The 26549-nt window shown below is 31.1% G+C and overlaps 3 protein-coding genes and 1 long non-coding RNA gene across 11 annotated transcripts; 1 reads left to right on the top strand and 3 right to left on the bottom strand.

Annotated features, from left to right (window-relative positions):
- Window positions 1–9281: 9281 nt before the first annotated feature.
- On the bottom strand, window positions 9282–16351 carry LOC122397207 (macoilin-1). 3 transcript variants are annotated; one of them, XM_043396209.1, is made up of 12 exons: window positions 16154–16351; window positions 14414–14555; window positions 14198–14324; window positions 13935–14064; window positions 13722–13788; window positions 13443–13641; window positions 12910–13168; window positions 12583–12822; window positions 11904–12080; window positions 11167–11445; window positions 10417–10610; window positions 9282–9826 (listed from the first exon to the last, which is right to left on the bottom strand). In XM_043396209.1, the coding sequence occupies exons 1-12, from the start codon at window positions 16231–16233 to the stop codon at window positions 9561–9563; spliced, it is 2160 nt and encodes a 719-aa protein (XP_043252144.1). In that variant the 5' UTR covers window positions 16234–16351; the 3' UTR covers window positions 9282–9560. The 3 variants fall into 3 exon arrangements, with proteins under 3 accessions (XP_043252144.1, XP_043252145.1, XP_043252143.1); XM_043396210.1 differs by having other exon boundaries at window positions 11904–12062; window positions 13440–13641; XM_043396208.1 differs by having other exon boundaries at window positions 13440–13641.
- Window positions 16352–16769: 418 nt separating this feature from the next.
- On the top strand, window positions 16770–18118 carry LOC122397438 (stimulator of interferon genes protein). The gene is made up of 2 exons (XM_043396589.1): window positions 16770–17086; window positions 17287–18118. The coding sequence occupies exon 2, from the start codon at window positions 17414–17416 to the stop codon at window positions 18116–18118; it is 705 nt and encodes a 234-aa protein (XP_043252524.1). The 5' UTR covers window positions 16770–17086; window positions 17287–17413.
- A 566-nt stretch (window positions 18119–18684) lies between these two features.
- On the bottom strand, window positions 18685–22820 carry LOC122397187 (eukaryotic translation initiation factor 4E-binding protein). 5 transcript variants are annotated; one of them, XM_043396165.1, is made up of 4 exons: window positions 22677–22820; window positions 21797–21956; window positions 19364–19516; window positions 18685–18917 (listed from the first exon to the last, which is right to left on the bottom strand). In XM_043396165.1, exons 2-4 carry the CDS (start codon window positions 21936–21938, stop codon window positions 18868–18870), a joined length of 345 nt encoding a protein of 114 aa, XP_043252100.1. In that variant the 5' UTR covers window positions 21939–21956; window positions 22677–22820; the 3' UTR covers window positions 18685–18867. The 5 variants fall into 5 exon arrangements, with proteins under 5 accessions (XP_043252100.1, XP_043252099.1, XP_043252097.1 ...); XM_043396164.1 differs by having other exon boundaries at window positions 22670–22805; XM_043396162.1 differs by lacking the exon at window positions 22677–22820 and adding an exon at window positions 22245–22399.
- A 1439-nt stretch (window positions 22821–24259) lies between these two features.
- Window positions 24260–26043, bottom strand: LOC122397301. Of its 2 annotated transcripts, XR_006259099.1 has the most exons (4): window positions 25997–26043; window positions 25809–25886; window positions 24864–24977; window positions 24260–24776 (listed from the first exon to the last, which is right to left on the bottom strand). It is a non-coding gene; the product is annotated as an uncharacterized LOC122397301 (long non-coding RNA). The 2 variants fall into 2 exon arrangements; XR_006259098.1 differs by lacking the exon at window positions 25997–26043 and having other exon boundaries at window positions 24262–24776; window positions 25809–25944.
- Between the last annotated feature and the right edge of the window lie 506 nt (window positions 26044–26549).

The following is a 26549-nucleotide window of genomic DNA, read 5'->3' on the forward strand; positions in this document are numbered from 1 at the left end:
AACTTCCCCACAACGCAGTAAATCAAATAATGCCATCGAAATGTCATATGTACACGCTTCTTTAACGTGAAAATAAAATTTTATTCATAGTGTTAGGAAAGACAAAAGATGTACAAAATGTCTGCTATAAATATTTCCAGAGATCAGGACAAAAGAATTCCTTAGAAATAATGAAACGATTAAATTAATATATGTATTTACACGTATATGTATAAGAATGATGCATTAAATAAATCGAGTTTCACATTTAAAATTATATTTTGTACGAAATTTTCTTGCTTTTTAGCTTCCTGCTGATTGATCAATGAATACTGGATCTTGATATTTCCCATAAAAAGTTGCTCGAATAAACGGAAAAAAACTTTCTTTCAAACAATGCTTAACAATCTGTTCGCAATTTCTGTGTTTAAATTTTTGTTACACACATACGCTTTCACATGCAGCACACGATGAAGTGTTTAACGGCTCGCATAAAAGAAACTTCACTTCCACGATTTTAACAAACTCTGAAAAATAATAATATTCGGATACTTTCCTTTGAATAAAGGAATTTTAATAGAGTAACCATAAACACACGTTACAATTCACTGATACGGTAAAAATCAATTTGTTTTACAATATTTTCACTTTAACGATCGAATAAATAAGTTTGAATCTATGAAAGCGAAAGTTAGGGGTTTTATTCGAATGAAAATGTTTTACAGAAGTTAGGGTTAACGACACGACATAGGTGAATGATTTCGCGTTTACTTACACGAAACTATAGCAAAACCAACGACGATTGGCGATGTTATGATTTTAATACGATAAACATATGTTGATTGACCATATAAAATTTAAAAAATTACATTCTATTAATAAATTTTAAATAATTTCGAGATCATATCATAAATGTACCTAAGTATTACTTACAAAAAAAAGTTTTAATCAGTTCTACCGAAACATGGTAAACATAAAAATGGTTGTCCTTTGCAGATTTTACAAAATGTTACAACTTATTAGTAAACTTTAATACATTGTGCAGATTGCGATAAATAATAAATATTCACATAGTAAATATATTCTAATATAAATATTCAGCTTTATCACAATCTAAACAGGTCTCCGACCGTCAGTATTTCTGGCTGAACGGAAAGCAAGATGGCGCTTAACGTGTCAGACAGAAAACCCAGGCACAAAATATTAAAATTTCTTAACGAATTTGAATTTTTAACTCTAGAACATAATATTAAATTCGGGAGAAAGAAAATCAGGGCATGTGCGTGCATTGTCATCAGACTTCGAGATCAAAAATATTAAGTTTCTATACTGTTAGCTGTTAATATTAAATAAAAAAAACCAAGCCAAATCGATCAATTCCACAAATGAAAAAACGAGAAAATAGTATACATGGTTTTTTAAAATTTCTTTTAAAATATAATTTCCAATAAACATTATAGAACGTATTATTACAAGTATAGATTTCGTCTAACGACGTACATATAAAACGCACAAGATAGTATAAGATAGTTGCTTAAATAAGAAATTGTCTTCTGAAATAAATTATTTATTATTCACAGGTCAAAAAGACATGGTCATTCGGTAGTCTTAAAGTTAATTATTAAACAAATTTATTTTAAGTATAAAATCGTAAGTCGATCGAATACTTTAATAGTAAAATTTCAAAAAATTTTTAAGGTGAAGTTAATCGACTTGACTTGTAAACCGTTCGATTAACGTTAGATCCGTAAAGTAACAGAGAGTAATTGTTACAAAATATACAGGATATCCGTTTTATCTGGAAATCCAGAATATCTTAGAAACGACGAAAAATAATGAAACAATATTTTATCAAAAATTGTTTGGTATGATGGGGGGCACAACTTGATATAAACAGTTTTCTTGTCGGTGAAAAAATGGCGGAAATTTCACAATCACGCTAGGTTTTCAAAATAGTTCAAGAAAACAGTTTATCTCAAGTTATGCCTCTCTTCGTGCCAAACAATTTTTGGTTAAACATTCTTTCATTATATTTCGTCGTTTCTGAGATATTTTGGAGTTCCAGATAAAACGGACACCCTGTATAGATATATCTTAAAATAAAAACGTTGAAACGTACGTTCAGTCGATCGAAGGCGGCTAATGTTTCGAATCGAAACTCCATCGATTATTTACTTCTAAGATAAATATACATATAAAGTATATACAAACAAGATGTGTATAAAAAAGAAAAAGAATATGCCTTCGTATGTTTGTAATTCTAAGAATACTTTTACACTGAAAATTGTAAATTTGAACATATTAAACGCTTGCAAAAAATTTGTTACTGGTTTATTCCGACCACCCATGAAATAATTTTGAATATTTCCTTCGCAATGATACGATAACAATTGCAAAAAAAAGTATTTGTGCATATTTTCGAGAATTTTCGAAATTATATTGTTTAACAAGGTTGCAATCTGTTATAAAATTCTCATCGTGTATTTTTATAATTAAACATTTCTTTCTTTGGGCATTGAAAAAATTTCTTAGTATCCTTCGGTATACTACGCCATATTAACAATTAGTTAGTAAGTGAGAAATAAATAATTTTGTCAAATAAATTGAATCTTGTTTAACGTTGACATTAAGTATTTCATATTGATAAATTGAAAATGGGAAAACTTAAATCCTTGAACGACTACTTTTCTATAATACTTTGACTGTTACAACATTCCTTGATAAAGTTATGAATTCATTATAAGAAAAATCGTATGATACTATTATGATAAATACTGACTATAGAAATACGTTAATGTACATTTTGAAAAACCACAGTAATTAGCGAAGTAAGATATAGAGAAGATCTATATCTCTAAAACGGTTACAGATACAAACAAATGTTACAAAGCAAAATTAAGCAGTCTTAAATGATGCACAAATTGAATACAATTTAATGCATTTTTATGCATTGATGTATCTAAGAAACGTAATTCTACAATTTTGATCACACTACTTACTTGATATAGTTTCTTAATCTCTATAAAAAGATATTAAGGTACTTATCTCCTAAACTTCATAGTTCAATAATTATAACCCTTTAATGTTTTTTAAATTATTTCAATTTACTTCTATTTATTTTAGTTAAAACCTTCTCGCTTGTAGTCATGAGTTTAATATCAATCACTTTAAGATTAACTCTCTTGTTGATTCGCATCCTATTGCTAGTATTCAAGACTAATATACAAAACAGTAAGTAGTGTAAAGAAAAGAATGAAAAAATGTTTTTCGCATCTGTAAAGTACATCTAAATAGTTTGGTACGCTTTAAAATGGTACGACTCTTAAATTATTAAATTTAAGGCATAAATGTCTTAATGTTTGTTTATAAAGATTACAAAATTGCATCCAGTAATTGGTGTGATCAAAATTATAGAGTTTTCATTTAAAAAAAAGACGTAGTTGCATTTCTCAGATGCATCAATGCATAAAAATGTATAAAATTATACTAAGTTTGTGCATCATTTGATGTGGTTTAATTTTGCCTTATATTTGTTTGTATCTCTAACCGTTTTAGAGATATTGCTTTTGCCAGTTGTGTGAAACACCCTGTATAATATCAAGAGTGTACGGGGTAGTCAAAATTTTTTCAGCTACCGGTGACCTTGATTTTTAATAAAAAATCAATTTGTTTTTAAATTTAAACAATTGCAATTTCTTGTCGGTTAAATACTGATTAACTTTAATACGAAACATTGTTTTGTCAGATCATCGGGATTTATTCGCGAGGACTAATTTGTGAATCACCTTGTATATGAGTGTGTATCAAAGTACATCGAATTAAAATAAAGATTCGAATAACTCCGTGCACTTTTAATTACATTATAAAAATTATATTCGTATTAACGACGATACATAACCGACTCCCCGGTTTCGTTATCTGTTTCGATAATATTTTCTTATCATTTGACAACAGAAAAAAAAAGGATACAACACTGTATACATGTATTCTTGAACATTGATATTTTTAGACGAGTTATACACACGTCTGGATTATTCCAATGCATAATTTTTTACAGAACTTTGAGTTATAAACATATACAAGTATGTATAATGAAAAAACAATATTATCCACCTAAAATTAACATCGTGCCCTTTTGTACATCTTATTTATTATCTCGAAAGAATGTTTTGAAAGAAAACTATTAACTAGCTTGTAGTTTGATACAATTTTTTAAATTTTCGTTGGACAAATAAAAAATAAATTCTCTTTCTCGTTTATTTGTGAAAAAATATTGTTTTTTTAACCGATCGTTTCTGGTATTCGTAACAAATATATTTTATTCTGTAACAAAAAAAAATAATAATCGTTATTATTCTAGTATGCCTTCCGATACAATTCCGACAATTAACAATTAAAATACTAATTTTAGTTAGATTCTATGGCATAATTGCAATGCAATCCATGTTACAAATATAAAAAGCACCGTCTCGTATAATTTTTATTATACAATCGAAAGTAAATACCTATTCCAGATTGTTCTTGTAAAGAATTAGTTGTACGTGTGTATATTCTAGAAATTAGGTAAACATATACAGTGCGAGTGTGTGCGTATATGTACCTAAATCTGTGTACATCACATCAATTAAATATAAACAATACGAATTAATTAAATAGTAAAATTGTTTGTGAAACCAGCCTTACAATGGAATTTAATCCAAGATAAGTATATAGGGTAGTCCATTTGGGGAGGATAACATCCAGATAATTCGTACTTTTATGCAGATACGAAAAATTAATTCAGATATAACGTAATTCATTCTGAGCAGCAAATATGCTATATAGAATATTTTTTTAGGTTTTATAGATACGAAAAATTAAGTCGGATATAATTTAATTCGTTTTAAAAAAGAAATATGACATATAGAATATTTTTCTTGAATTGCACAATTATTTTATTCGTGAGTGGTTCTAGTTTCCAGAACTTTGTTTTCTATATTACTGTTTTCTTATATCGAGTAACAGGTTATAAGAAAACCAAGTTGACAATGTCAGATATTGAATTCGTTTCCAAGGAAACTTTGCAGAAATAATGAAGTAAACGACGCATGAAACAGATTTGTTTGTATTCGCAAAGGTGAAGTAAATCGACCAGGAATCTAAAGAAATATCCTGGAATTTTAAGTTTCAAAACTCAAGGTTATTTAAAAAAAAATGACATAATGCATCCATAGAATCATTTTAACATCGTTTGGAAGTTGCGGAAATAAATTATTTCGAAATTCTTTGTGCGTTAAAATATTTGTTCTATAAAACAATTCGAATTACAAAACATTTTTTTTCGTATCTTCAAAATTGTTAAGAGTTATTTAAATGTTCTAGATTTTGTTTTTTGTGAACCACCCTGTATTAGCCGCAAACAATACGACGTCCCCTAATCAGGTACTGAACGTGCACTTGATAACACGATACTTTAGGAAGAAAGCATTCGTTTCAAAGTAATATCTTTATACACATATACGTTCTCGTTTTCCGTTAAATTAACTTATTTGTATTTCCCGCGTTCCAAAATATCGTTTAATTTCTTTTCTTACGATACACGTTATAATCCACCGTATGTATAATTACAGAAAACAGTGGATGGTAACTAGGGGCGTTCGAGTACCCGAAATCGAAGACGGAAGTTTGTAACGTTCGGGAACCTGAATGTTATGTCAAGGACTGGGCGATGATTTTTTTATCGAATATCACTAAGAGAGCGCACGTACTCGAAACTTGCGGTGAAATTTCTCAAGTACACAAATATCAGAAACTTTCTGGTCTCAACGCGACAAGATACAAAGAAACTCGGACACCAAGAAAGCTTTGTTAACCTCAAATTGACAAATCGACCGACCCATGAAATAAAATTCGGGTACCCAAATATTACAAATCATCAGGTACCCGAGTATTATAAACTTTCGGATCCTGGGTTGCAGCTTAGGAACTCGTACGACCTTAATAAAATCCGATTGTAATATCACTCGACCCGCGAGACAATATTCGGGTACGCGGCCACTTCAGGCTTTCAGGTACCAAATTACCAGAAATTTTCGAGTATCCGAGTATCGCAAACTTTCGGGTATCTACAAGTCTGTAGTAAAATTCGATTGAAAAATCGTTTGACCCGTAAGACGTGTAAGACTCGAGTACTTTAGTGTTTAGATTTCTTACATTTCTTTGGGTACCCTAATAACCACAATCTTCGTGCCCCGAACCAAGTCACGTCGAACCCTTTAATTTCGGGTACCCGGCACACTCCTAATGGTAACTAATGTAATTAAACAAATTTTTAAATCGTCGCACACGTTATCTCGTTTGTCACAAACAGAACATTTTCTTCCAGATGACGTCTCTTCCAAATTCTATATTCATTGCAAGCCACCATATTTAATTCGACAGAAGTATAATGCAATGACGTAAATTTAGGTTTTCCATTCTCATTATAATACTGTTATCCATTTCCATAATTATTTCAAAATAGCACTATAATTTTCAAACTGGTCAGTCTTGGACTTAAATATTATATGAGTTTCCATAAAAATTCTAACCAAGACTAAGCAAGATCGCGTTTAAAAAATTAAAATTACTTTATACGAAAAGTCAACAAATTTTAAATCGAGTTTAAAATAAAACAAAACAGTCTCCCTGTTGAATTAACTTTTTTTTATAGCACTTTGACTGTGCTAATGCAATTGCCCAAACAATTTCCAGTAATATTCTTTTTTTTCATCGTGTTTGGTCTATTTTAAGTAATTATTTACATTGTTTCGTTACATTTTAAGGACTTATGAATACAATTATGCGAGTTCGACTTCGACTAAAAATTAATTAAACTAATTTCCGGTCGGGACAATAAATCGATTAGGGGGAACAGTCTCGTACGATTAATTATTCTTTTCTCCCTCTCTCGTTAAAAATTATTATTAACGTGCACTATAATATCAAAGTAAGCGCATTAAAATTTTTCGACAGTTTAATTTACCAACATCAGTGAATTGTTCAATTTTTAAATATATATTTGTTCGCGCTCAAACTAACTACTGTTAAACAGTTATAAAAAAAAAAGTAACGAAGGTTTCCTCAAACTTACACGACCTTTGTAGGTAATCAATTTTAAAATTTTTCAAAAATAAAAAAAAAACTATATTGTTCGTAAAGGTAAAGAAAAAATTGCTCTTCGACCACAAACGAATCGTGTAAATTGAAAAACGCCAAAGTATTCATTGTGCAATTACAGTTAGTATGTAGATCATCCAAGAAATGTGAAATAAAACGAATAATCGTAAACAATTGTGTGTATCCTTTGTAAATATAATTAATTGTTATTGCTTTTCCGTTTAAAAGGGGGAGGGATATCAAACGAATATTAGATATCTAATAAATATTTGTGCTTATAGAAATCCATTTGACTAGTTGGTCATGATCCACTATGCTATTTAATTGTCATGACAGTGCCTTATATATACAACCATGGAAGAATGATTTTTTTTATGATTTCAACCAGTCGTTAATTGTTCATTGAAATAAGTACTGGCTTTCCCCCGGATTAAAAACATTTTGTTTTCATAACATAAATATTATGAATGTCATATTTTGCTGCATAAATTTTCTTTAAATATTTATTACATAAAAAATTAAATTTACTTTTGATTTTGAAGAACAAAGCAGTAATTTATGTTCATTATGGTTAAACTTTTGAAACTATGGCAGAAAGAAAAGCAAAGTCCAACACTTTTGCCAAAAAAATAATTAATAATAACGATATTAATTATTGTACAAATGTGTCAAATATTGAAGATGTTAAACTTAAACTTCGAAAAAAAAAAAAATAAAATCAGTTTCTGAAAAGACGACGAATCGTTTTACAAATAAATTTTTTGTCTAAATCTTTCATTAAATTTGTAATTTGAAAAAATAGTTTCTTTGTATTAAATTCGTAGCCATTACAGAATTAAAAATTTTAGAATTAATTCAACCATCTTGGAATTCAAACAGATCAATTTAATTAGAATTAATTTAACTTAAAATATATAAAACTATACAAGTATAAAAAAACAATTTACAAAATATTTAAGTTATTTTAACCCGGTTCAAAAGCCAATACTCAAACGTATCACTAAGCTAACAAATTACAAGCATTTAAAAATATAAAAAACGTAAAGAGGGTGAGAGTATATCGATAGAATGACCGTTTTTTGAAGATGAATTTTGGCTCGATCGTTTCCATAAATCTTAAAAACGACCGAACGGCAGATTTTTATTCAATGTTTATATTAATGGCTGGTTTTGGATGATCACATATGACTTAAAAATGGCTTCACTCGCCAAAGACGTTAAATACAGTTTTGTATGCTGGACTAGCTTCGTATTACGACTCGTGTAACATTTCTGCCTATAGCAAGTCGTTGATCATTTAGGCTATGCTGTAGGAGGATCCAGTATACTTAATTTTAATTCAAATTAAATTATAAATCAGAATAAAAAAAAAATTAGCTTTCTAAACAATTTTTAACAAAGAAACTATCTTGGAAGGAAATTTATATTTTATATTTAACGATTATATTATTATATTTATTTAACACTTAAAATAATTAATAAACAAAATTTCGGTTTGTTTCTTAATTAAATTTTTAATTTGCAAAAATTACGTAACGAAATATTTAACAAATAAACTTTTTCAACAATTATTTAGTTAAATTTTTAATTTAGAAAAATGGAGAAACTAAATTAAATAAAATTTTTATCAATTATTCGAAACTTTTCTAATATTCATCAACTAAGACAAGATCGACCTACAGCATGTTTTACAGGACGCGACTATGTTTTTAAATATTGTTTAAACAAATTGGTAGTCGCGCCCTATAGTTGTACGTAGTTAATTTAGGTGATAAATTGGGAAACATGTTTCTAGAAGTTTCTCTAAGAAAATTGAAACATTTTTCTGAGCCAAATTTGAAAAATTTTCACGGATTTCCAAGAGAGAATATTTAATAATTGAATAAATTGGAATTTTGAAAGGGTTAATTTGAGTTAAAATATTTTTATTCCATAGAGATTTGAAGTTTTAATTTATTTTTAAAAATTTTTATTCGTTGTTGACACTATTTCTACCATAAAAACTTAATTTGCATGCAAATTCCTGTAAAAATTATTCAAAAAAAAAAAAAAGAAAAATATTTTTATAAAGTTAGTTACGGAAAAATGATTAAACTTCGGGAAATAAATTCAAATTTAAATCGTAAAAAGTGTCTTTTAACAATTTAAATGAAAATTGTGGAAATAATTATTAAAAAAGAATATTTGATAGAAGAAAAAGGCACTGCTAAATCAACTTATTATTAGAAAAATCGAAAAAATAATTCCAAGTTGGAATTTTAAAACTTTGATAGAAATAGTTTCAACGACAAATATTTTCTTTTTTCGTTTCTGTTGAAAAAATATTTTAGAGGCTTTTAAAGGATTGGAGATGCCATTATTTGAATATTAATCGAGAAACAAACTCGAAACATATTTGTTGTAATAAATGAACCTTAAAATGGTGGCAAATAATTTTGCAACTTTTAAGCTTCGGTAGACGCTATTAGGGAGTTTTTGGGAGTGTACGCGGTGGCGTTTGGATCCAAATTCGACACGGTGCAACCTCCGGGGCATGGACTTTCGTTGGAACGTATTTTTGTACCTGAAACGCGGACTTCGTTGTTTAAACGAAGTTTAGACGTTGCGCAGGTCGGCGCTGGACCGAATGTGTCTTGTGGCATCACGGCCAAGTCCTGGGCTATTTTCGCCTTCAACGTCTCGATTTCCTTCTCTTGAGATCTGATTAAGTCTGTTAAAATACAAAATGACAAAATTTAAACGATGTAACCTATATTTTTTTAGGAATCGGTGAATTTAAATGCGGGTTCTTATTTATTTTTTAACATAAAATTGAAGTTTTCCAATGAATTTTGTATCACGAACGAGTAATTATTCATATCTTCATCACTTTTTTTAAATATTGCAATACAATTTTTATCATAAATGACACACTTATGAACTATATTTATAGCAAATATTAAGAAAATCCAGTGACTAATAACTCTGATATAATAATTTCAATCTTCATGAAACGTAGTAAATATTCAGTTAACTCTTTGGGGCACGCTAGGATTAAAAGTGTCCCACCTTTTTGATACGCCGTAATGCAATAGTATACAAAATATTGCAATAGTTGCGTGCGCATAGGTTTATATTTCGTCTCATTTACGTAAAGCAGTTGGTAATATCTTCAACAAATGTTACAAATTTATTCACTTGTGTTGGCAACATTTAAGCGAAATTAGGTTCTGAACTTGATAAAATACCCAAACACGAAATATTCTTGGGTGCCCGTGCTCCCCAATTACTCGTAAATTATATAGAACAAGTTTTACTTACTTTCTCTGATTTCCAATTGTCGTTTCGCCTCGCCAAGCGCGGAGAACAAATCGAGCTTTATACGAGTTTCGGCACTTAAACTATCTTCTAAATGAGCTGTTTTGTCTTGCAACGCGTTAAGTGCTCCCAGCAGGATCTCGGACTCTTTGTGGTTCTCCTTGCACCGCGTCACATCCTTTTCTAACGCGCTGCACCTAATTTCGAAACCATAATTCACTTTTATAGAGGGTGACATATTTAAATCGATAATAGCAAAAAATGTTTCAGACGACAATTGATTGATTTCAGATATTATTAAAATAGAAATATCTTCTAAACTAATAATTTTTTGCCACAAGTAGTTCAGTACTTTTCTACAGAGAATGACAAAATGCATCGATTGATACATTTAAAAAAATATATATATAGACTTAATTTTCAACCTCCTCGACCAAGAAAAGTGACTTGATTTACCCTATTCTACTTTTCAAATATGTATTATTCTATCGTAATTACAGTCCTGGACCCCATATTCCTGTACTTGTACTCTTCATTAACCTTCTATTATCTATATTTAAATGGATCATCTTATATGATATATTGAACCAAACTAGGAATAATTAAATGTCATCTATTTACAGTGAACATTTAATTAATAGAACAAGTTTAATTCATATCTTTTGAATAGAAAAAAGGTATATAATTCATATTCTTTGGATAGAAAAAAAAATCATAATAACGTGTTGGATCGTCGACTGGAGAAAACTTTACCTTTCCTCTTTCGTTTTCACTTCCCGTCGCAGATTTTTTAAATCTTGTTCCATTTGTGTTCTGCGAGTCTTGCACGTGTCCGTGCATTCTTGTCTGATAAGTGGAGGCGGGGGTGGTGGAATCGCGGAACGAGCCTCCTCCGCGGCTCGTCGGGCTCGTCTTTCGGAAACCAACGATGCTTCGCACGCGGTACGCTGTTTCCTTTCTTCAGCGATTCGTTTTTCCAACGAGGACATGGTTTGCTTGTCCAATTGACGAGCCGTTACCAATCCATGCAATCTATTAAAAAATAAACAAAATATTAGCATGAGAATTTTTTAAATGAAACTGTTCTTTTATTTTTTTTTTCGATTAGTCCCAGTTTAACGAGAGTTTATATACGTGGTCGTTTCATAACTTCTGTAGGAAATCGGCTTGTCAAAACTTTTTCTATTTGAGATTCGATTCTGAAGTGAAAAATTCTGAAAAAGTTCACGAAAGTGTATTCCGATAACTAAAATATTTCTGATCTTTTTTAGAGTTTTCAATCAAAGAAGATAAGGAAACTTAAGTGAGAACTGTTAATTGCACGATTCGAGCAAATTAGTTTTGCAATCATTAAATTACAAGTTAATACTGTATTAATCCATCTTTAAATGTACACAATAGGGAATCAACCAGCGAAATAAAGAATTATTATTGATTTTTGTTTCTAAAATGAAACTTCATGAAATTGCGAAGCTAGATAAGTAACTTACTTGCTTTGCAACTGATCATTGTCGTGTTGGAGTTGTTGTATGTCGCCTTTGGCTTGGCGTTCCCCGTTCTGCAAAGTATTTATCTGTGAACGAAGCTCTTGCTCTAGCTGTCGACTGGATTGCAAGTCTGACTTCAAGCGTTTAATGTCAGCCTCGAGCCTGCGACACACCAGTAACCTATTTGAATGATATCGAATTACACTAAAGAGAAATCTGACAATAGAAAAAGAACCTTATATTTTCTTATGTTACAAAAAATAGAGAAAAATTACATCCATGTAGAAATTAGCGATACGAAAAATAGAAAAGTATTAGATCGAGAACTCGTTGGAAAATAGACAAATTTTAACTTTGGAATTTTATTAAATATAGCGTCTTTTTTAAGGGTGTCCTATTATAACTAACAAAAAGTTATATCTCTCATATGGTTGCAGATCCTTTTTTTAAATGGAACTCTATAATTTTTGCGGGTCTATTCGATGTAGTTTTTTTAACCTAATAATTCAAGAGTTATACCACTTCAAAGTAAAATAGTTTAGTAAACTTTAAAGTGCTGAATTTGATTTGCAAAAAAATGAATATAATCTGCAAAATTGTTAATTGATAGTGCAAAACCTATACAGATAACGAAATCAGTAACAATTTTTCTCTCGTTCAATAAAATAACAAACTAATGTACCTTTGACAATAATCGTCTTGCTGTTTCGGTTGTTCGCTTATACTGTCGAGCGTGGTTTTAATCTGTCGTGTTTTCCGTTCACGTTGATTATTAACGGCGGATGTGGATTCTCGACTGTCTTTAATATTGTTCCACTTCCCTGTTACGGAACCGTTAGTCTGCATTTTCGCCGGGCCACAGTTCCCGCCCTTCGTAAATTTGTCTTTCTCTATTTCATTTGCATCAAAATCATTCACAGATCTGGATGTGTCACATTTCGTAAAATTTAGTAAAATATCTCCGAACGCCTCGAATAAAAATTTTTGCTGCACGGCGCTTTTTACTTACCCGATCCTCTCGATGAATTGTATATCATTGTGAGTAACCGTGCTCCCATTTGTATGTATAAACCTCTTTTCGTTTTTCTCTGGCTGCGAAACGTTCGTCAGATTATGTTTAACGTGCTGTTCCTCTTGTTTCTCACCTTTGTCCAAGGACTTTCTGTGATTGTTTTTCGTCGTTACATTCTGCGACTGCGACGTAATTTGTGTACCTATGTGCAAACTACCATTTTGTATACCTACTTCCGCAGAGTTATTACTGCTTCCTGCAATAAGTTCAGATTATTAGGTTATGATACGTAGTTAGGGGTGTAAGGGTACACGATATTTCAGGTATCCGAGTATCCCGATCATTTGAATACCCAATTTACAAACTTTCAAGTATCCGAATATCACAAACTGTCAGGTTCCAGTACCCGGAACTCGAACCCAAGAAAAATACTCGATGGAAACCCAAAATATCCTGTGTACCTAACATTGCCCTCTCCATCCTACAGATACAAAAAGTACCATCTTAGGATAAAAATAAATACAAACTACCTCTGCTCTTCTCAGGGCTAGGATTGTACTGCGGACACAATTTATTCGATTGTGTTTTCACGTGCTGCTCCAACGACGGAGTAACGTGTACCTGTGATTGCTGAATCTGTTGCACTGTCGTTTGTTGTTCAAGAGGCAGTGCTTGCTGCAATAACTGTAGATAGAATTCATTTTCTTTTGCTACATCTTTCTGCTTTCTCTGTTGAGAAAAAAAATTCATTTATATATAAAAATTTAACAAACCTTGTTCGAAGAATTTTAAAACACTTTTAAACTTACCTGTCTCATTCTATAGCCGATGTAGCTCTTAAAACCAAAACCTAACGTAACTACAGGGTAACCGATGCTGAAAGGAAACAATATCATCGCTGTTTACATTACTATATCTCTTAAACAGAAAAGAAAAACGATTCTTCACTAGTGTTACTTTTCATAGACTTCTTCTTTTGCTAGTTTCACTTATTAATATTCGTAGAAAGACGAAATATATACCAATGCGCTGCAAACGGTCGACAGAGATCCAAGTGAAATGGCATGTGTCGTAAATCTCTTAATCGTACTGCTGCCTCTATGTATAGAAATAATAACCATAGCATCACAGTTGGTAGGCACACGCCTTTGTCTGTTCAATAGCAATATTATTACACATTACTTGTGTTGTTCAAACCAGAAATCAAATTAACACATCGATTGACAATTGTAAAAAAATTTACAAATGACCATTGATATGTCTATTTAAGAAGTTCCATATTTACCTGTGTACCAAACGTATTGTACCCAAACATAGGTACTGGCTGCAAAAAACAACCAATGCACCGGAATAAAGAAGAAGCAAATCATATCAGATGTGAGGGCAATACAAATAAAGAACACTGAAAAGGCCTGAAAGAATAATACTTTGCATTAATTAGGGCAGAACCATCATTTGCTGCAGGAAAATTTGTTTTAGGAAAAGGTTGCACATTACTTACCAAGCCTTGATACTTGCACGAATCGTAAACACTTCTAAGAAGCAACCAGAATGGCCATAAGAATTCAAAACGGAACTCTAGAATGAAGTCCGCCAGGATTACCATAGCCCATAGCAACAGAAACTTCAGATAAACCAAAGTACTGAAACCGAAAACAATGTATCGTCGCTGTGTCAACATATTGTTAAGTAGAACTTCTATATTTAAGGAAAATAAATATGAAACTTTAAATATTTAAAAGTTGATATAGAATTCATAATTATAAGACCTATATTACTAACTGTTTTGGTATTTCTGAGTAGAAATGCAAGAAAAATCAATCATAAAAGCTCCTGCAGGCGCGTCTCTTTTTGTAACACGAGCAGGCGTGCTGTATGCTTCATACACATGGTGTTGATATTATTAAACTTTAACTTGTGTGCCAAATACATAGAAAATATCTATTTAAATATATAAGTTAAACATTGTAGGAGATATAAATACATTTATTTTTACAATTTTTGTATATATACTGTACAAATATTTACATATCTTCATCAGTGCTTATAAATATGAAAGTTTGTGTTATGTTATTTGTACAATGTTTTTTCGCATACAAATCAGTCACACATACTACATTTTAATGTAATTGTGATATTAACATACTAGCCACCTTTATAGAATACACGATACAGAATATGCAGAATATATTGCATAAAATACAATAATAACATATTTTAATTCAAACGTGCCTACTACAGTCCACCGCTCTACCAACTGAGCTATCGAAGGTTCTAATATATTTTAATTCATTAATACTCTAAAAGACCTCTTTTATTTATTATTAATTCAAATATATAATTTCAAACAAACTGTTGATTAGTTTATGAAAGATTTCATCTTGAACTTCATTGCACATCTAAAATATGATGTGGATCGGAGTAGAACAGAATAATAAATTCAATTTTTTTTAGATTTTAGAGGATTTTATATTCTAAAATTGAATCTTTTTATTTGGTACGCAATAAAAATGTACATATATTTAAATGCAAAATTGAATGAAACTATACAAAAATTTAATGATTTCATCTTGCAGCTCTAAACCCAATGAATTGACTTCTCAACGGTGCTATAGTTACGCAACAACTGAAAATTGTTTTTCCAGTTGCTTGACATTTCATTAGCAAAGTAACTTCAACAAAATTCATACAAAAGTCATTATTTATCATACTTTTTGAGCTCATATTCCTATTTGTGGGTCTAAAACAAGAGAAAATTTAGGTTCTACAAAAATGCACAGCACAGTTCGTGTCTCATAAATAGACCAGAGAAAAACAAAACCCAAATAATAATAACAGACCAAACAATAAAGTAACACTGATTAAAATTGAAATTACATAATTATACATTGCAAACCAGTAATTAAACTTGAAAACCAAAAACGAAATAGTCTATTTGTAAAACTCTATTGTTCTGTGAAACTGTTTAGAACTTCAACTGGTTTGTTGCACCGAAGGTTACAAAAACTACAATTCGACGCACATTTCAGTGAAAACTGGCACGCATGGTCGAAGTTTATGGTAAACGTCAAAGCTATATCGACGCAAGCTGGTCGAAGCGGACATACTAACTCTGACAAAGAATAAATTTGGAAAACAGAAATGTGAATTGAAAATGTTCGATGGGCAAGGTTCGTTGAATATTTGTTGATTTTGAAATAAATCGTTCGCAATAGAGACATATGGCGGCGAAGAAATTTACCTCCCGTAGATTCCCTCGGTGAGCTTGTTGCGTTTCAAGGGCCTCCGAAACTTACCGCACTCAACATTTCTTCTCTTCATATTCCTTAACACTTTCGCCGCGATAAAAGTCTTACGTTATCCGCGGCGTACGACAGAATGGAAACAAACCGCAAATATTCACCGTGCTCGCGAAAAAATCCACCGTCTCGCGCGCGACTTCTATCAGACTCTTTTGTTGTCATTCGTCCGCGGACAGATTCGAGGTTCTACGGCAGTTCACCGAGCAGCTGATTGGTCCGTCAGTGAACATGGCGCCTAATCAGCGGCTGGAATCACCTGCTCGAAATATTTCCGCCGCGTCAACGCTTTTAACAAACCTTACACTTTTATATGGTTTTTGATGAAGGAATAAATTTTTGACAATGAGATAAGTGCAGATTGGAGACTATCGATTGCGACCGTTGGTCGATCGACTCGTTTGACACCGCACTGACCCTGGCAATATTCGATATCTCTCTTTAGCACTACTACTACTACTACTTCTTTCTGAATGCCAACGTTTACATTCAGTGTACCTTTAAAACTTAAATCTGTATTTAATTGTAAGCTCGATCAAATATTATGAACGTAATTTTTGATAATACTACCATTAGTAATTGTTGAATTTCGAAATATTTACTTAAAAGATTGCAAAGAAATATAATACTTTCAATAATCTCAAAACAGATATTCTAAGTCATAGCATATTGTGATAGCATTAGTGTGAGCATTATAAATGTTTATCTTCGGTGTATCTTTAAGTCTATTTACTTTTTGTCTGATCAAACATTGAGACCACAATTACCGCAAATACTATTATTATTCAATTTCTGGATCGAAATATAAAAAGATAACATAAATATTTATCAATTTTCACACAAAAAAAATGGATACCCATTATATCGAAACGAAAGTAAGGTTACTCGTAATTTCTTGTATCGTTATCGTAAACACTTTAATAATATGCATGCAAGTGATTAGAAACGATTCAACCTCTCTGAGGCGCTTGTTTTTTATCACACTTTGTTTCAATATATGGTTTTTGATTCTGAACATTTTAATACAATTCTTCGATCACAGTATAAGTTTACTACTCAAGAATTTTTATAACAGAACTGCCACAAGAGTCGACCTCAATTTCTGTACAATCTTATTAGCTTTCGTTATTAACTTAACAATCATAATATGCCTAATTATCGTCGATCCTGAAAGTTTGGAGGTTAATTTTCGCATTATCGATATGGTAACATGTGTTCCTTGGATCTTTCTATCATGGACGTTCACGAAAATGGTCGATTTAAATAATCCCGACAATGAATATTCTGCTATTAATTCAATGCAAGGTTTGGATTATGGAACAGCAATGGCGTACAGTTATTATTACGGATATTTGAAACTTGTGCTTCCCTCGACGGGAACCCAAAGCAAGGGTCTCATCGAGAAAATAGAAAACATCGAAGACCAACATAATATAACCATAGCTGTTCATAAACTGTTAATTTTGATTCCTTCATCGTTGTATATTCCGCCAGATTTGAAAGATATCTCGAATCGATGGATGGAAAGTGCAATCGATTTGGAAGCAGAAATTCGTGATCGAGCGGGAACCAAAAGACGACAATATCACAACAATGTTTACAAAATTTATTTCAATGGGGAAAGATTTACTTCGGAACCTCTGTACGTGATTGTAGAAGGCGCCACGCCTCTGTTGACTTTCTTCGAGGTTCAAAAACACAATCACCCCGAAACGAAATTGTATCGGAAATTTTATAAAAATATCGTGAAAAATTTTCATGATAAACTTAAAGAATTGTTAGATAATGACCCAGAATGTTCCGAGCTATGCGAATTAATTTATTACGATGACTATGATGATAAAAATAATAAAGTTAATGTTGCCAAAATTATTTGGAACAGGATTTCTAATTCTAAGGTTGAATAATGTATAAATAATATAAAATAAACATTTTTCATACACTTCTAAGTCCAAGAAGTTTAGAACTAATACAAATCCCTGATTAAACTACTCAATTTTCTAATTCAGTCATTCCTTATACATAGTAGTCTATTATAAATTTTTTCTATATTTATTATTTATTTCTCCGACAATCATGATAAGAAATACGTAATACTACAATTTTCAATGTATTATGGATTCTATACAATATATTTATAGACCAGCATTCTTGACACATTAAAATTCAAATATTTGATATAAATTTTTGTTCGTCCAAAGAATACTATAACTATCTTAATAAATAGAAAATCAAGTCATCGTTGGGCAAATTTCATTTACAAATAATGAATAAAAATTTCGGATCCATTTATAAACATTTACGTTTTGTTCATAGATTTATTGGTAAATTAGAATACATCATCGGATTTTTCGACTAACAAAATTGTAAGCAAAAATTGGTTTACAAATAATCTAAAATTTTCATTTATTGTTTGTGAATAAATCTTGCCCAATTCTAAATTAAGTAAATAAATGCAACGAATGAATACAATTGTATCGTTATATTTAACATCTCTGAATGAAATTGTACAAAGACTTATATCTGCAAGGATCTCAGACAATATTTATTTATACAAAAAAGATACGTTGCTAATACGTTCTCCCCTGTGTTATATCGATTGATTACTATTCGTACAAATGGTAGATCCAACGCAAATGTATCATCACAAATTCTTTTACATATCCATCTCAAACTGTTCCGCAGATTCCTCGATTATTGGAGTATCTGTAATGTATTCACACCAAAGAAAATGTAAATGTAGGTACAACTTTTCATCAACACAGTTACTGTCAATTGTTTATATTTTTTATTTTTTATGACACACCAAATTCCTCTGTCCTTTTTTAAATCATATTTATCACAATATTTATGCATTTAGCCATTTTATTGTATAAAAATATCAAGCACTAATTTTATCAACAATTTTTAAATTGAAGAAAATAAATATAAATACTCTTTTCGTAGTTCATTACGTTTCAAATTTAATAGAGACAAGCAACAATATATTTTCAAGATGATTTATCAAAATCGGTAACCAACATAACAACGAACATGTTGAAATATATCTTTTAATATCCTTCCAAGAAATAAAAGCAAGGGAATTTAAATTTAATCACTTAAGCGTTACAATATCAATTTGAAGAATTATTGTTGATGACATAGACACTGACCTCTATTAGTTTGATTTTTCCCAGTCGGTGAGCTAACTGTGGTGTTCTTCAATAATTCCGTTGGTATAGACGATATGTTTTGCGGTGGTGTTCGAGATATGGGCGAATTTTGTAAATTCATCAAAAAATCTCGTTCATAAACTATGCGGGTACCTGTATAATTTATGTAAATTGGTAATCCATTTCTTCCTACGATAATACAATTTCTCTACATGACTATCAGAAATATCTTAATATTATTTTTTCAAATTCCACAACCACCTATCGACAATAACATCTATTTAAGAAAAATCATTACAGATTATTATTCTTTTACCAAAGTCTTTAGTTATTATCTTATCGATAATAATAGCATTTATGTTTTCGAATAATATTACGAGTCTTAGGACGAAAATCAAGAATACCAATTTGTTGATGGAGGCTTTGTTAAAAAGTTACTAACATTTAAAGTTCCGCCCGTATTGAATTTTTTTCTCAAAAATGCGCAGGATTTCGGGAGTATGTCTATTGACCAAAAATGATTGTAATTGACCCCTGCAACCAAAAATAATTTTTTCAGAATGATTTGAAATATTTTTAATTTAATTTTTTAATAATTTTTTAACGAAGCCTCAGTCAAGAAATTGATATTCTTGATTCTCGTCTTATTTTGGCCTCTAGAATCTCCCATTAAAACTTTTTCCAGGGTTTCACATAGTTTGACTAAACCTACCATAATCTGTAGACAAAATAGTAATTAAGAACCACTATTTTAGATCTAACATAAATTTTATAGTAGAATTGGAAAAATTTCAACTTGTAAAACAAGTGAAATAAAGCAGACTAGAAGAATGGAAATCTCGCTGGGGATTTCGCGTTTATAGTCTTAATTAGTATTTAATTATAAAATGTACTTGAGCTGTGATTTTTCAAAGAAACTGGAAGTAGCATTAATTGTTGGACTGTGTTTGAAATGACTTTATTAACGTTTTATAATTGAAGAAAAATGACTAATTAGAGACGTGCACAGAAATCTAAACGAGTGCATTCCTTTATTAACATACCTACATTTAAATCTGGAGCATGTACTTACCAACATAAATCAATATGCGATTTCATTAGAAGTTTCCTTATCTCCTTTTGTCTGCAGGTTTTATGAAATTATCGTAACAGTAATTATAAAATACGTGACCGATATCTTACAGTTACTGGAAGACATAATTCAATTTTCTTATTCCTTGCAATTCGTAATTAACAATTGTAATTCTTTTATCAATCTATCTTATTGTAATTATTTAACATAAACTTTCAAAAATTGATTACGACTGAGTCAATATAATTTTCTTTCGAAGAAAGGATTCTGATAACTATGTTATTAATATATGATATTCTAAATTTCTTTTCTCTGTGCTATTAATTTAATAAAGAAACATACAATTTCAATATGCCACTTTTGGTGCAAAAATAAATTAACTTGAATGTGTTAGATATTATTTGATTGATTAAACATTTGATCACTTAAGAAATTGTTATATTATTTATAAATTATTGTTAAAGAAAATCACAGGCAATTTAAATTAGATTATCTCTTATATTATTGTTGTGTGTAAAAGTTGTGTTTCTATATAAACAATAATTAATCAGCATCAAATTCTATCTTTTTAACTATATAACTGATACAAAATTCTTTGAATATCATCAAATGAAATTCTTTTAAACAAAACTAAACTCAGCAATAAAAAAATAACGCAAATAATACAAACATATCATTATTTAATTTTCAATAAATACTTTGTGTTAATTTTGTATTCAATTGTAGAACACCCCTGTAACATATTTGCTTATTTTCTAATCTTGTTTCAGTTGAACAATTTTCCTAAGAAAAAGGATTTTCCTTTACCTTCCGATCGATTTAAAATTCTAATTTTATCTTTGAATAAAATAAATTTCCTCTTTAATAGTTATTTCACAAGATGTTACAATAATCTGCAGACTAGATATTACATTCAAGTAAACATTATCAAGGAAATTAATGCTGTTAAACAGCGAAAACAAAGATTAAACGAATTGAGAGTCATTTTACTCCATAATTACATTAATAAACTTCTGATTGTGTTGTCTGAACTTACGAACAGATTAATAAAATTAGTTTTCTGCGTAAATAAATTATATTTTATTATTTTTAGAAGGAGAATTTACATTTAATGTTTGTGAAAACAATGCATTGGGAAAGTTATGTTATATTACAGGAAATATTGTTAAACAGTTAGGTTTGTCAATTTTGTACAAAATAACTAAGAAATTGTAGCTTTTGGAAAATCTGATTTACAGATATCTATTGTACTAGTACTATTGATGTTTTAAATAAGTAATCGTTGATTATTGGCTACGGTAAGTAAAATTTCATGCTGATTTAGGCATGGTAAATAATATTATTGAAAAGAAACCACTGACCTCCAGGTGTAGTTGAGAATAGCGTTCCACCAGGAGTGGAGGAATAATCGACAGGCAACTGACTGGGATCGTTGAAGACGACTTTCTTCGAAGGAATACTTTGGCTTTGTGTAGCTTGCCTAGCAATCGGTGATGCAGACATGCTTGGATCGTTTTGTTTCTTGAGAAATAAAAAGGATTTCTATTTAGTACGATCGACGAACATCTGTGAACGATAATCGACCACCGAATTTTACCGTGTTAGTCAAAAGAGTTTTTCGTTCACAGAATTCTATCACAATTAACTCTACATACGATCGTTGAAGAATAAGTAAAAGGGAAATCGATTTTTTTTCCGTAATTCTGTATGGATCTGATAGACGTGATTAATCATTTAGTTGTTACAATATTGCACGTTTATGATAACCTTGATCCATTATAAACATATGCATAACCTATGAAAACAAACCTCGATTGAACTCGACAAGTCACGAAGTCATACCATCCGATAAATAATTGTTCTATGTATAATGTGTAAGTCACGAGTTCTACCCCCTCCCCCCACTGAGTTCTAAAGAAGTACAGCACAGACGAGGTATAGAATAGATGTGTATGCAATACTTTTTTCTGTCACACGAATTGTGAGTGTGGGTGGGTGGGGGGGAGAGGTTAGCGCGCCCCCTTGTCATTTCCGTGTCACTTCCAATGTTATCGGTTCACACTGGAGTTCGAATTTAGTTTAGCACTTTTAGTGTTTGGGATTCAGACTTAATATTGGACAAATTTAATTAGTTGAAAAGAAATCAAAATTAGATCTCAGGAGCGATTCTAAACAGATCCAGACACACAAGACAGGTATTGATGTTACAATGATCACACCTGGTACACACTTACATACTACCTTCAATCTCAGAGATGTCCTGCAGCCGGTCTCATCACCAGTGGACCCTGCCTGCTGAATCAGGATCTTCCAGGCGATCTGTCCAATGAACCTTATTCTCCGAGTTAAGACAGGCTAACATATCCAACAACACGTAGAATTCCAGAGCACTGAACAATGTTCCGATAATGCGATATAAGGAACTACGGATCATCAAAACTAGTTTTCTACCTTAACCTTATAGCTCCAGTTTTTTGCATAACTTCGCAGTCTTCGGGCATACTCTGATACTATGATATGTACTTTGATACGGTAAATGTTTACTTTAGTGGCTTTGTCTTGAATCTGTATATTTTGTTATGGTTTTTTCACAAAAGACTATACTATCCAGAGATGACTTGTTGGCTACGCACCAACAAACTAAACGGGGCAAGGGCAAGGAGAGGTCTACGCGCCGCCTTATTCCCACCATAGAGGTCCGCTCTGACGTCACACTACATGGTAGTAGGGTCTCCATAACCACGAGAGATACACTTTTGTTCTATTCATGGTTAGTATTTTGAGCGTACGGTTACGCCAATGTCTCTCAGTGTTGTCCTATCTTACTCTGTCCCTATACATTTTGTTCGCGTCCTTTGTCACGCGATGGAATTGTAGTTGTGAGCGACTCAGCCAATAATAACAATGCGTGTGAGAGCAGGCGTTGCTATTAAGCTACGGCCAATCGGCGTGCCTAGCCATCAAGTCATTACTGTATAGTACTTCAGTATTGAAAAGAAATATAGGTGGGGGGAGGTTGAAAAAGTAATGCGCGTTTGCACGTGTTTCACAAAAAAACAAAATGTTAAGAAACTATAATATAGTATATGTTATAAATGACGAGATCGTGAACAACTTTTATTTGAACAATAATTGTCGCTCGGTCTCAGTTTTTGAGATATTTGTAAAAATTATTGGAAGGTAGTGGGAGCGATGATCTATGTGTAAAACTTCAGTCTCGTAAGGGATAGTGAACGCAGGTAATGATTAACGTCAACATCCGGTCCTCGGATGGAGGATGGAGGTCTTCGCTATGCGTTGGGGTAGGTACGCGGAAAGTAATGCTACGCGCTCAAGAATTGTTCTATGATCAAACTTGCCTTCTACAGTGGTACCACAGCCGACTCTAGTACTAACCGTGCTGAAGGTAAAATAGCAACACCGCGGGAGTCCGGCTTCGATATACCTAGCCCAACCTACCGTAACAGCCTCCCAGCCTCCCACTAACCACCGGCCTCTGGGCTACATAGGCTCCATCTACCGGCCTTCCGGTCTCCCGCCTATCTTTCAAATGTTTCAAATATTAATGTACCGAAGTCCATTAAATGTGAGCAACGGAGCAATAATCCAGGTGTTTCATTTATTTATATTAACTCTACAGATCCTGATTTTGGTGTGTAGCACACTTATTTAATATAATCTATAGCATTTTTGGACATTTTTTTTATAAATTTCACATATTCATTAATAATGCCACGACGTTGCTGTGTTCCCAATTGCAAGGGAAATTATGATAGTACCTTAAAAGATAATAATTACAATTCTATATTTTTATTCGCCAAAGATGAGAAATTGCGGGAGAAATGGAGGGTTGCTATTCCTCGTAAGAATTGGACACCATCAAAATATTCTACCGTCTGTAGTTTGCATTTTGCAGAAACTGATATTGAAAGGTACCATGGTATTCTATCGCCCAATGGTGTACTGGAGAATGTTTTGTTGAGATGTCCAAGGCTTATAAGGAATGTAGTACCCTCCATTTTACAACCGAAAAATTAGAAAAACGATTTGGAAATTATAGACTTTTATCTGGTTGTAATTATCATGTGTCATATAACGAAATAATTCATGCAGAAAAAAAAATTAGATTAAAACATATATTTACAAAATCGGCAAATTCGTTTTCTCTTATTGAAATCAAAAATAAATTTCGAATTTGTGATGACAATAATAACGATCTTCATAATCTTCCCACTGATGTGACTTGTTTCTCAGGAATCTTCGATACCGAATACTTGTCCGATTGTGTTGTAGATGATTCCATTAAAATTTATATTTCTGGTTATGGGTCCCATTCTGTTGCTAAAAAATTAAATTGCAATATATGTCGTTTATTAGTTGTGGAGGATAAAGGTAAAACTGTAGGCGATGTATATTTTGATCACTTACAAAGAGGGGGCCTTTCTGTCCCCACTGAAGAAGCGATAGCCTCATTTATTCATATGTATGCAATAATGGAAGCCATAATAAATGATGGCAATTTAGAATCTCAATTTTTGCAATCTGGAAATCATAAACATATTTTATGTAAATTAACATATATTAGCATTCAATCAGACATACATTATTTAGCATTTTCAGATACATGCGTTTGTGGTCGAGCTTACCAAAGTATTTCGTTTAAATTATTATCAATTTTTTCAAATATTTTATTAAACGATTATGTGAAAACTGTAAATAATAGTCAGTTGGAAACACGTACAGACATCGCTTCTAAAAATCGTAAATTAAAAACTTTTAATAGGAACTAAATTTTCAATGATTTTTTTTAATTTCATCTTTCTTAAAACATTAATTTTTATATATATTTAACTTATTCCTTTCAATATGTTTTAATACATTAATAGAGTTTTATTTACTTGCTTAGTATATTTTTATTATGAATACTATTTCACAAGATTCAAAGTTTTATTAGTTGTATTTCAAGAGAATTTCAAAGTATGTTTTGATATGTTTTGTTATTAATATTATTCAAAATTATTTATTATTATTTCAAAATGTAATACTTTATTTCTTTAAGAATACAAAAGTTATGTTTTTGTTATGTTCTATTTAAAAATATTAATTTTATTTTTGAAAATGGGATGATATGGCTATTGGCGAACCACCCATTATAATAGAAAAAAAAGGTAACGCGCCATGGTAAATACCCCTAGGGTGGTGAGGAAATTTTTCAAAATTATCATACTGTCCTCTAACACGATTTTATAATTAACTCCATAATTGTTCCTTTCAATAGCTAATTATGCTAACCTCTTTTCCACGGGCACTTAACCTGTTTGGCTTCGTACCAATAATTTTGCCTATTTCAGGTCTCTATTAACTTATACATACCTTTATCAATTTTTAAATCCTTCAGTTTGGTTCAAAGATGGTTTTAACTTGTTTCACACTTCTATTTTCTTGAAATCTCTGTAAATATTTCAAATATAATGCATCACAACACCAAACTATTCCGACAGTCCACAAAATATATACCACATTTATAAATATTAATATACTTCTGTATTACTTCTACTTACTATAGTTATGATATTCATATATTCCTTATACATAATTAATAAAAAATACTCTATATTAGTATAATTTTATATCGCAAAATAACGTTAATTATAATCCTGAACACAAAACTCCACTATTGAAAATAGGACTCCCGATCCGCACATGAGCGGTGTTGCCACGTTTCATAGCACGGCTAGTAAGTACTAGAGTCGGCTGTGCTAGTACGCACTTGGAAGTTGTAAAAAGTCCCTTGTTTAACACAATAATTTATATTTGTGTATACATTAATTCGTCATTTTTAGTATTTTTACATTTAATAACCTATTATTTACATTTGTATTATCTTTTATCAAGAATGTGATCATCGAAGATTGAAAAGTAACCAATAGAAACTAAATAAGTTACTAGACTTCAATTGCTACATGAAAATTCGCCTCTATAATTCAGTTAATATAAAACTCTGACAGAGTTATGAATAATTAATAAAATCACAGAAACAGAAATTAAAATGTATGTATTGTTGCGATTCTCGTTTTTACTATAGTACGTATTATGACTCCCAACTATGTCCCT

The sequence above is a fragment of the Colletes gigas genome, unplaced genomic scaffold (assembly GCF_013123115.1).
Source record: "Colletes gigas isolate AHSC1104 unplaced genomic scaffold, ASM1312311v1 Colletes_gigas_Sc00009, whole genome shotgun sequence".
Classification (NCBI taxonomy): Eukaryota; Metazoa; Arthropoda; class Insecta; order Hymenoptera; family Colletidae; genus Colletes; species Colletes gigas.

Bases quoted from the DNA above. Each gene is read 5' to 3' on its own strand.
- LOC122397207 (XM_043396208.1), bottom strand. From the start codon at position 16,233: ATGAAGAGAAGAAATGTTGAGTGCGGTAAGTTTCGGAGGCCCTTGAAA. The intron at 14,556-16,153 runs GTAAATTTCTTC...TTTCGGTTTCAG, and splicing joins ACCGAGGGAATCTACGGGAG to TACTTTGGTTTATCTGAAGT. The intron at 12,823-12,909 runs GTAAGTAAAAAG...TGACACATCCAG, and splicing joins CAATTCATCGAGAGGATCGG to ATCTGTGAATGATTTTGATG.
- LOC122397438 (XM_043396589.1), top strand. From the start codon at position 17,414: ATGGTAACATGTGTTCCTTGGATCTTTCTATCATGGACGTTCACGAAA.
- LOC122397187 (XM_043396165.1), bottom strand. From the start codon at position 21,938: ATGTCTGCATCACCGATTGCTAGGCAAGCTACACAAAGCCAAAGTATT. The intron at 19,517-21,796 runs GTCAGTGGTTTC...TAAATTATACAG, and splicing joins ATTCTCAACTACACCTGGAG to GTACCCGCATAGTTTATGAA. The intron at 18,918-19,363 runs GTCAGTGTCTAT...AATACATTACAG, and splicing joins GAAAAATCAAACTAATAGAG to ATACTCCAATAATCGAGGAA.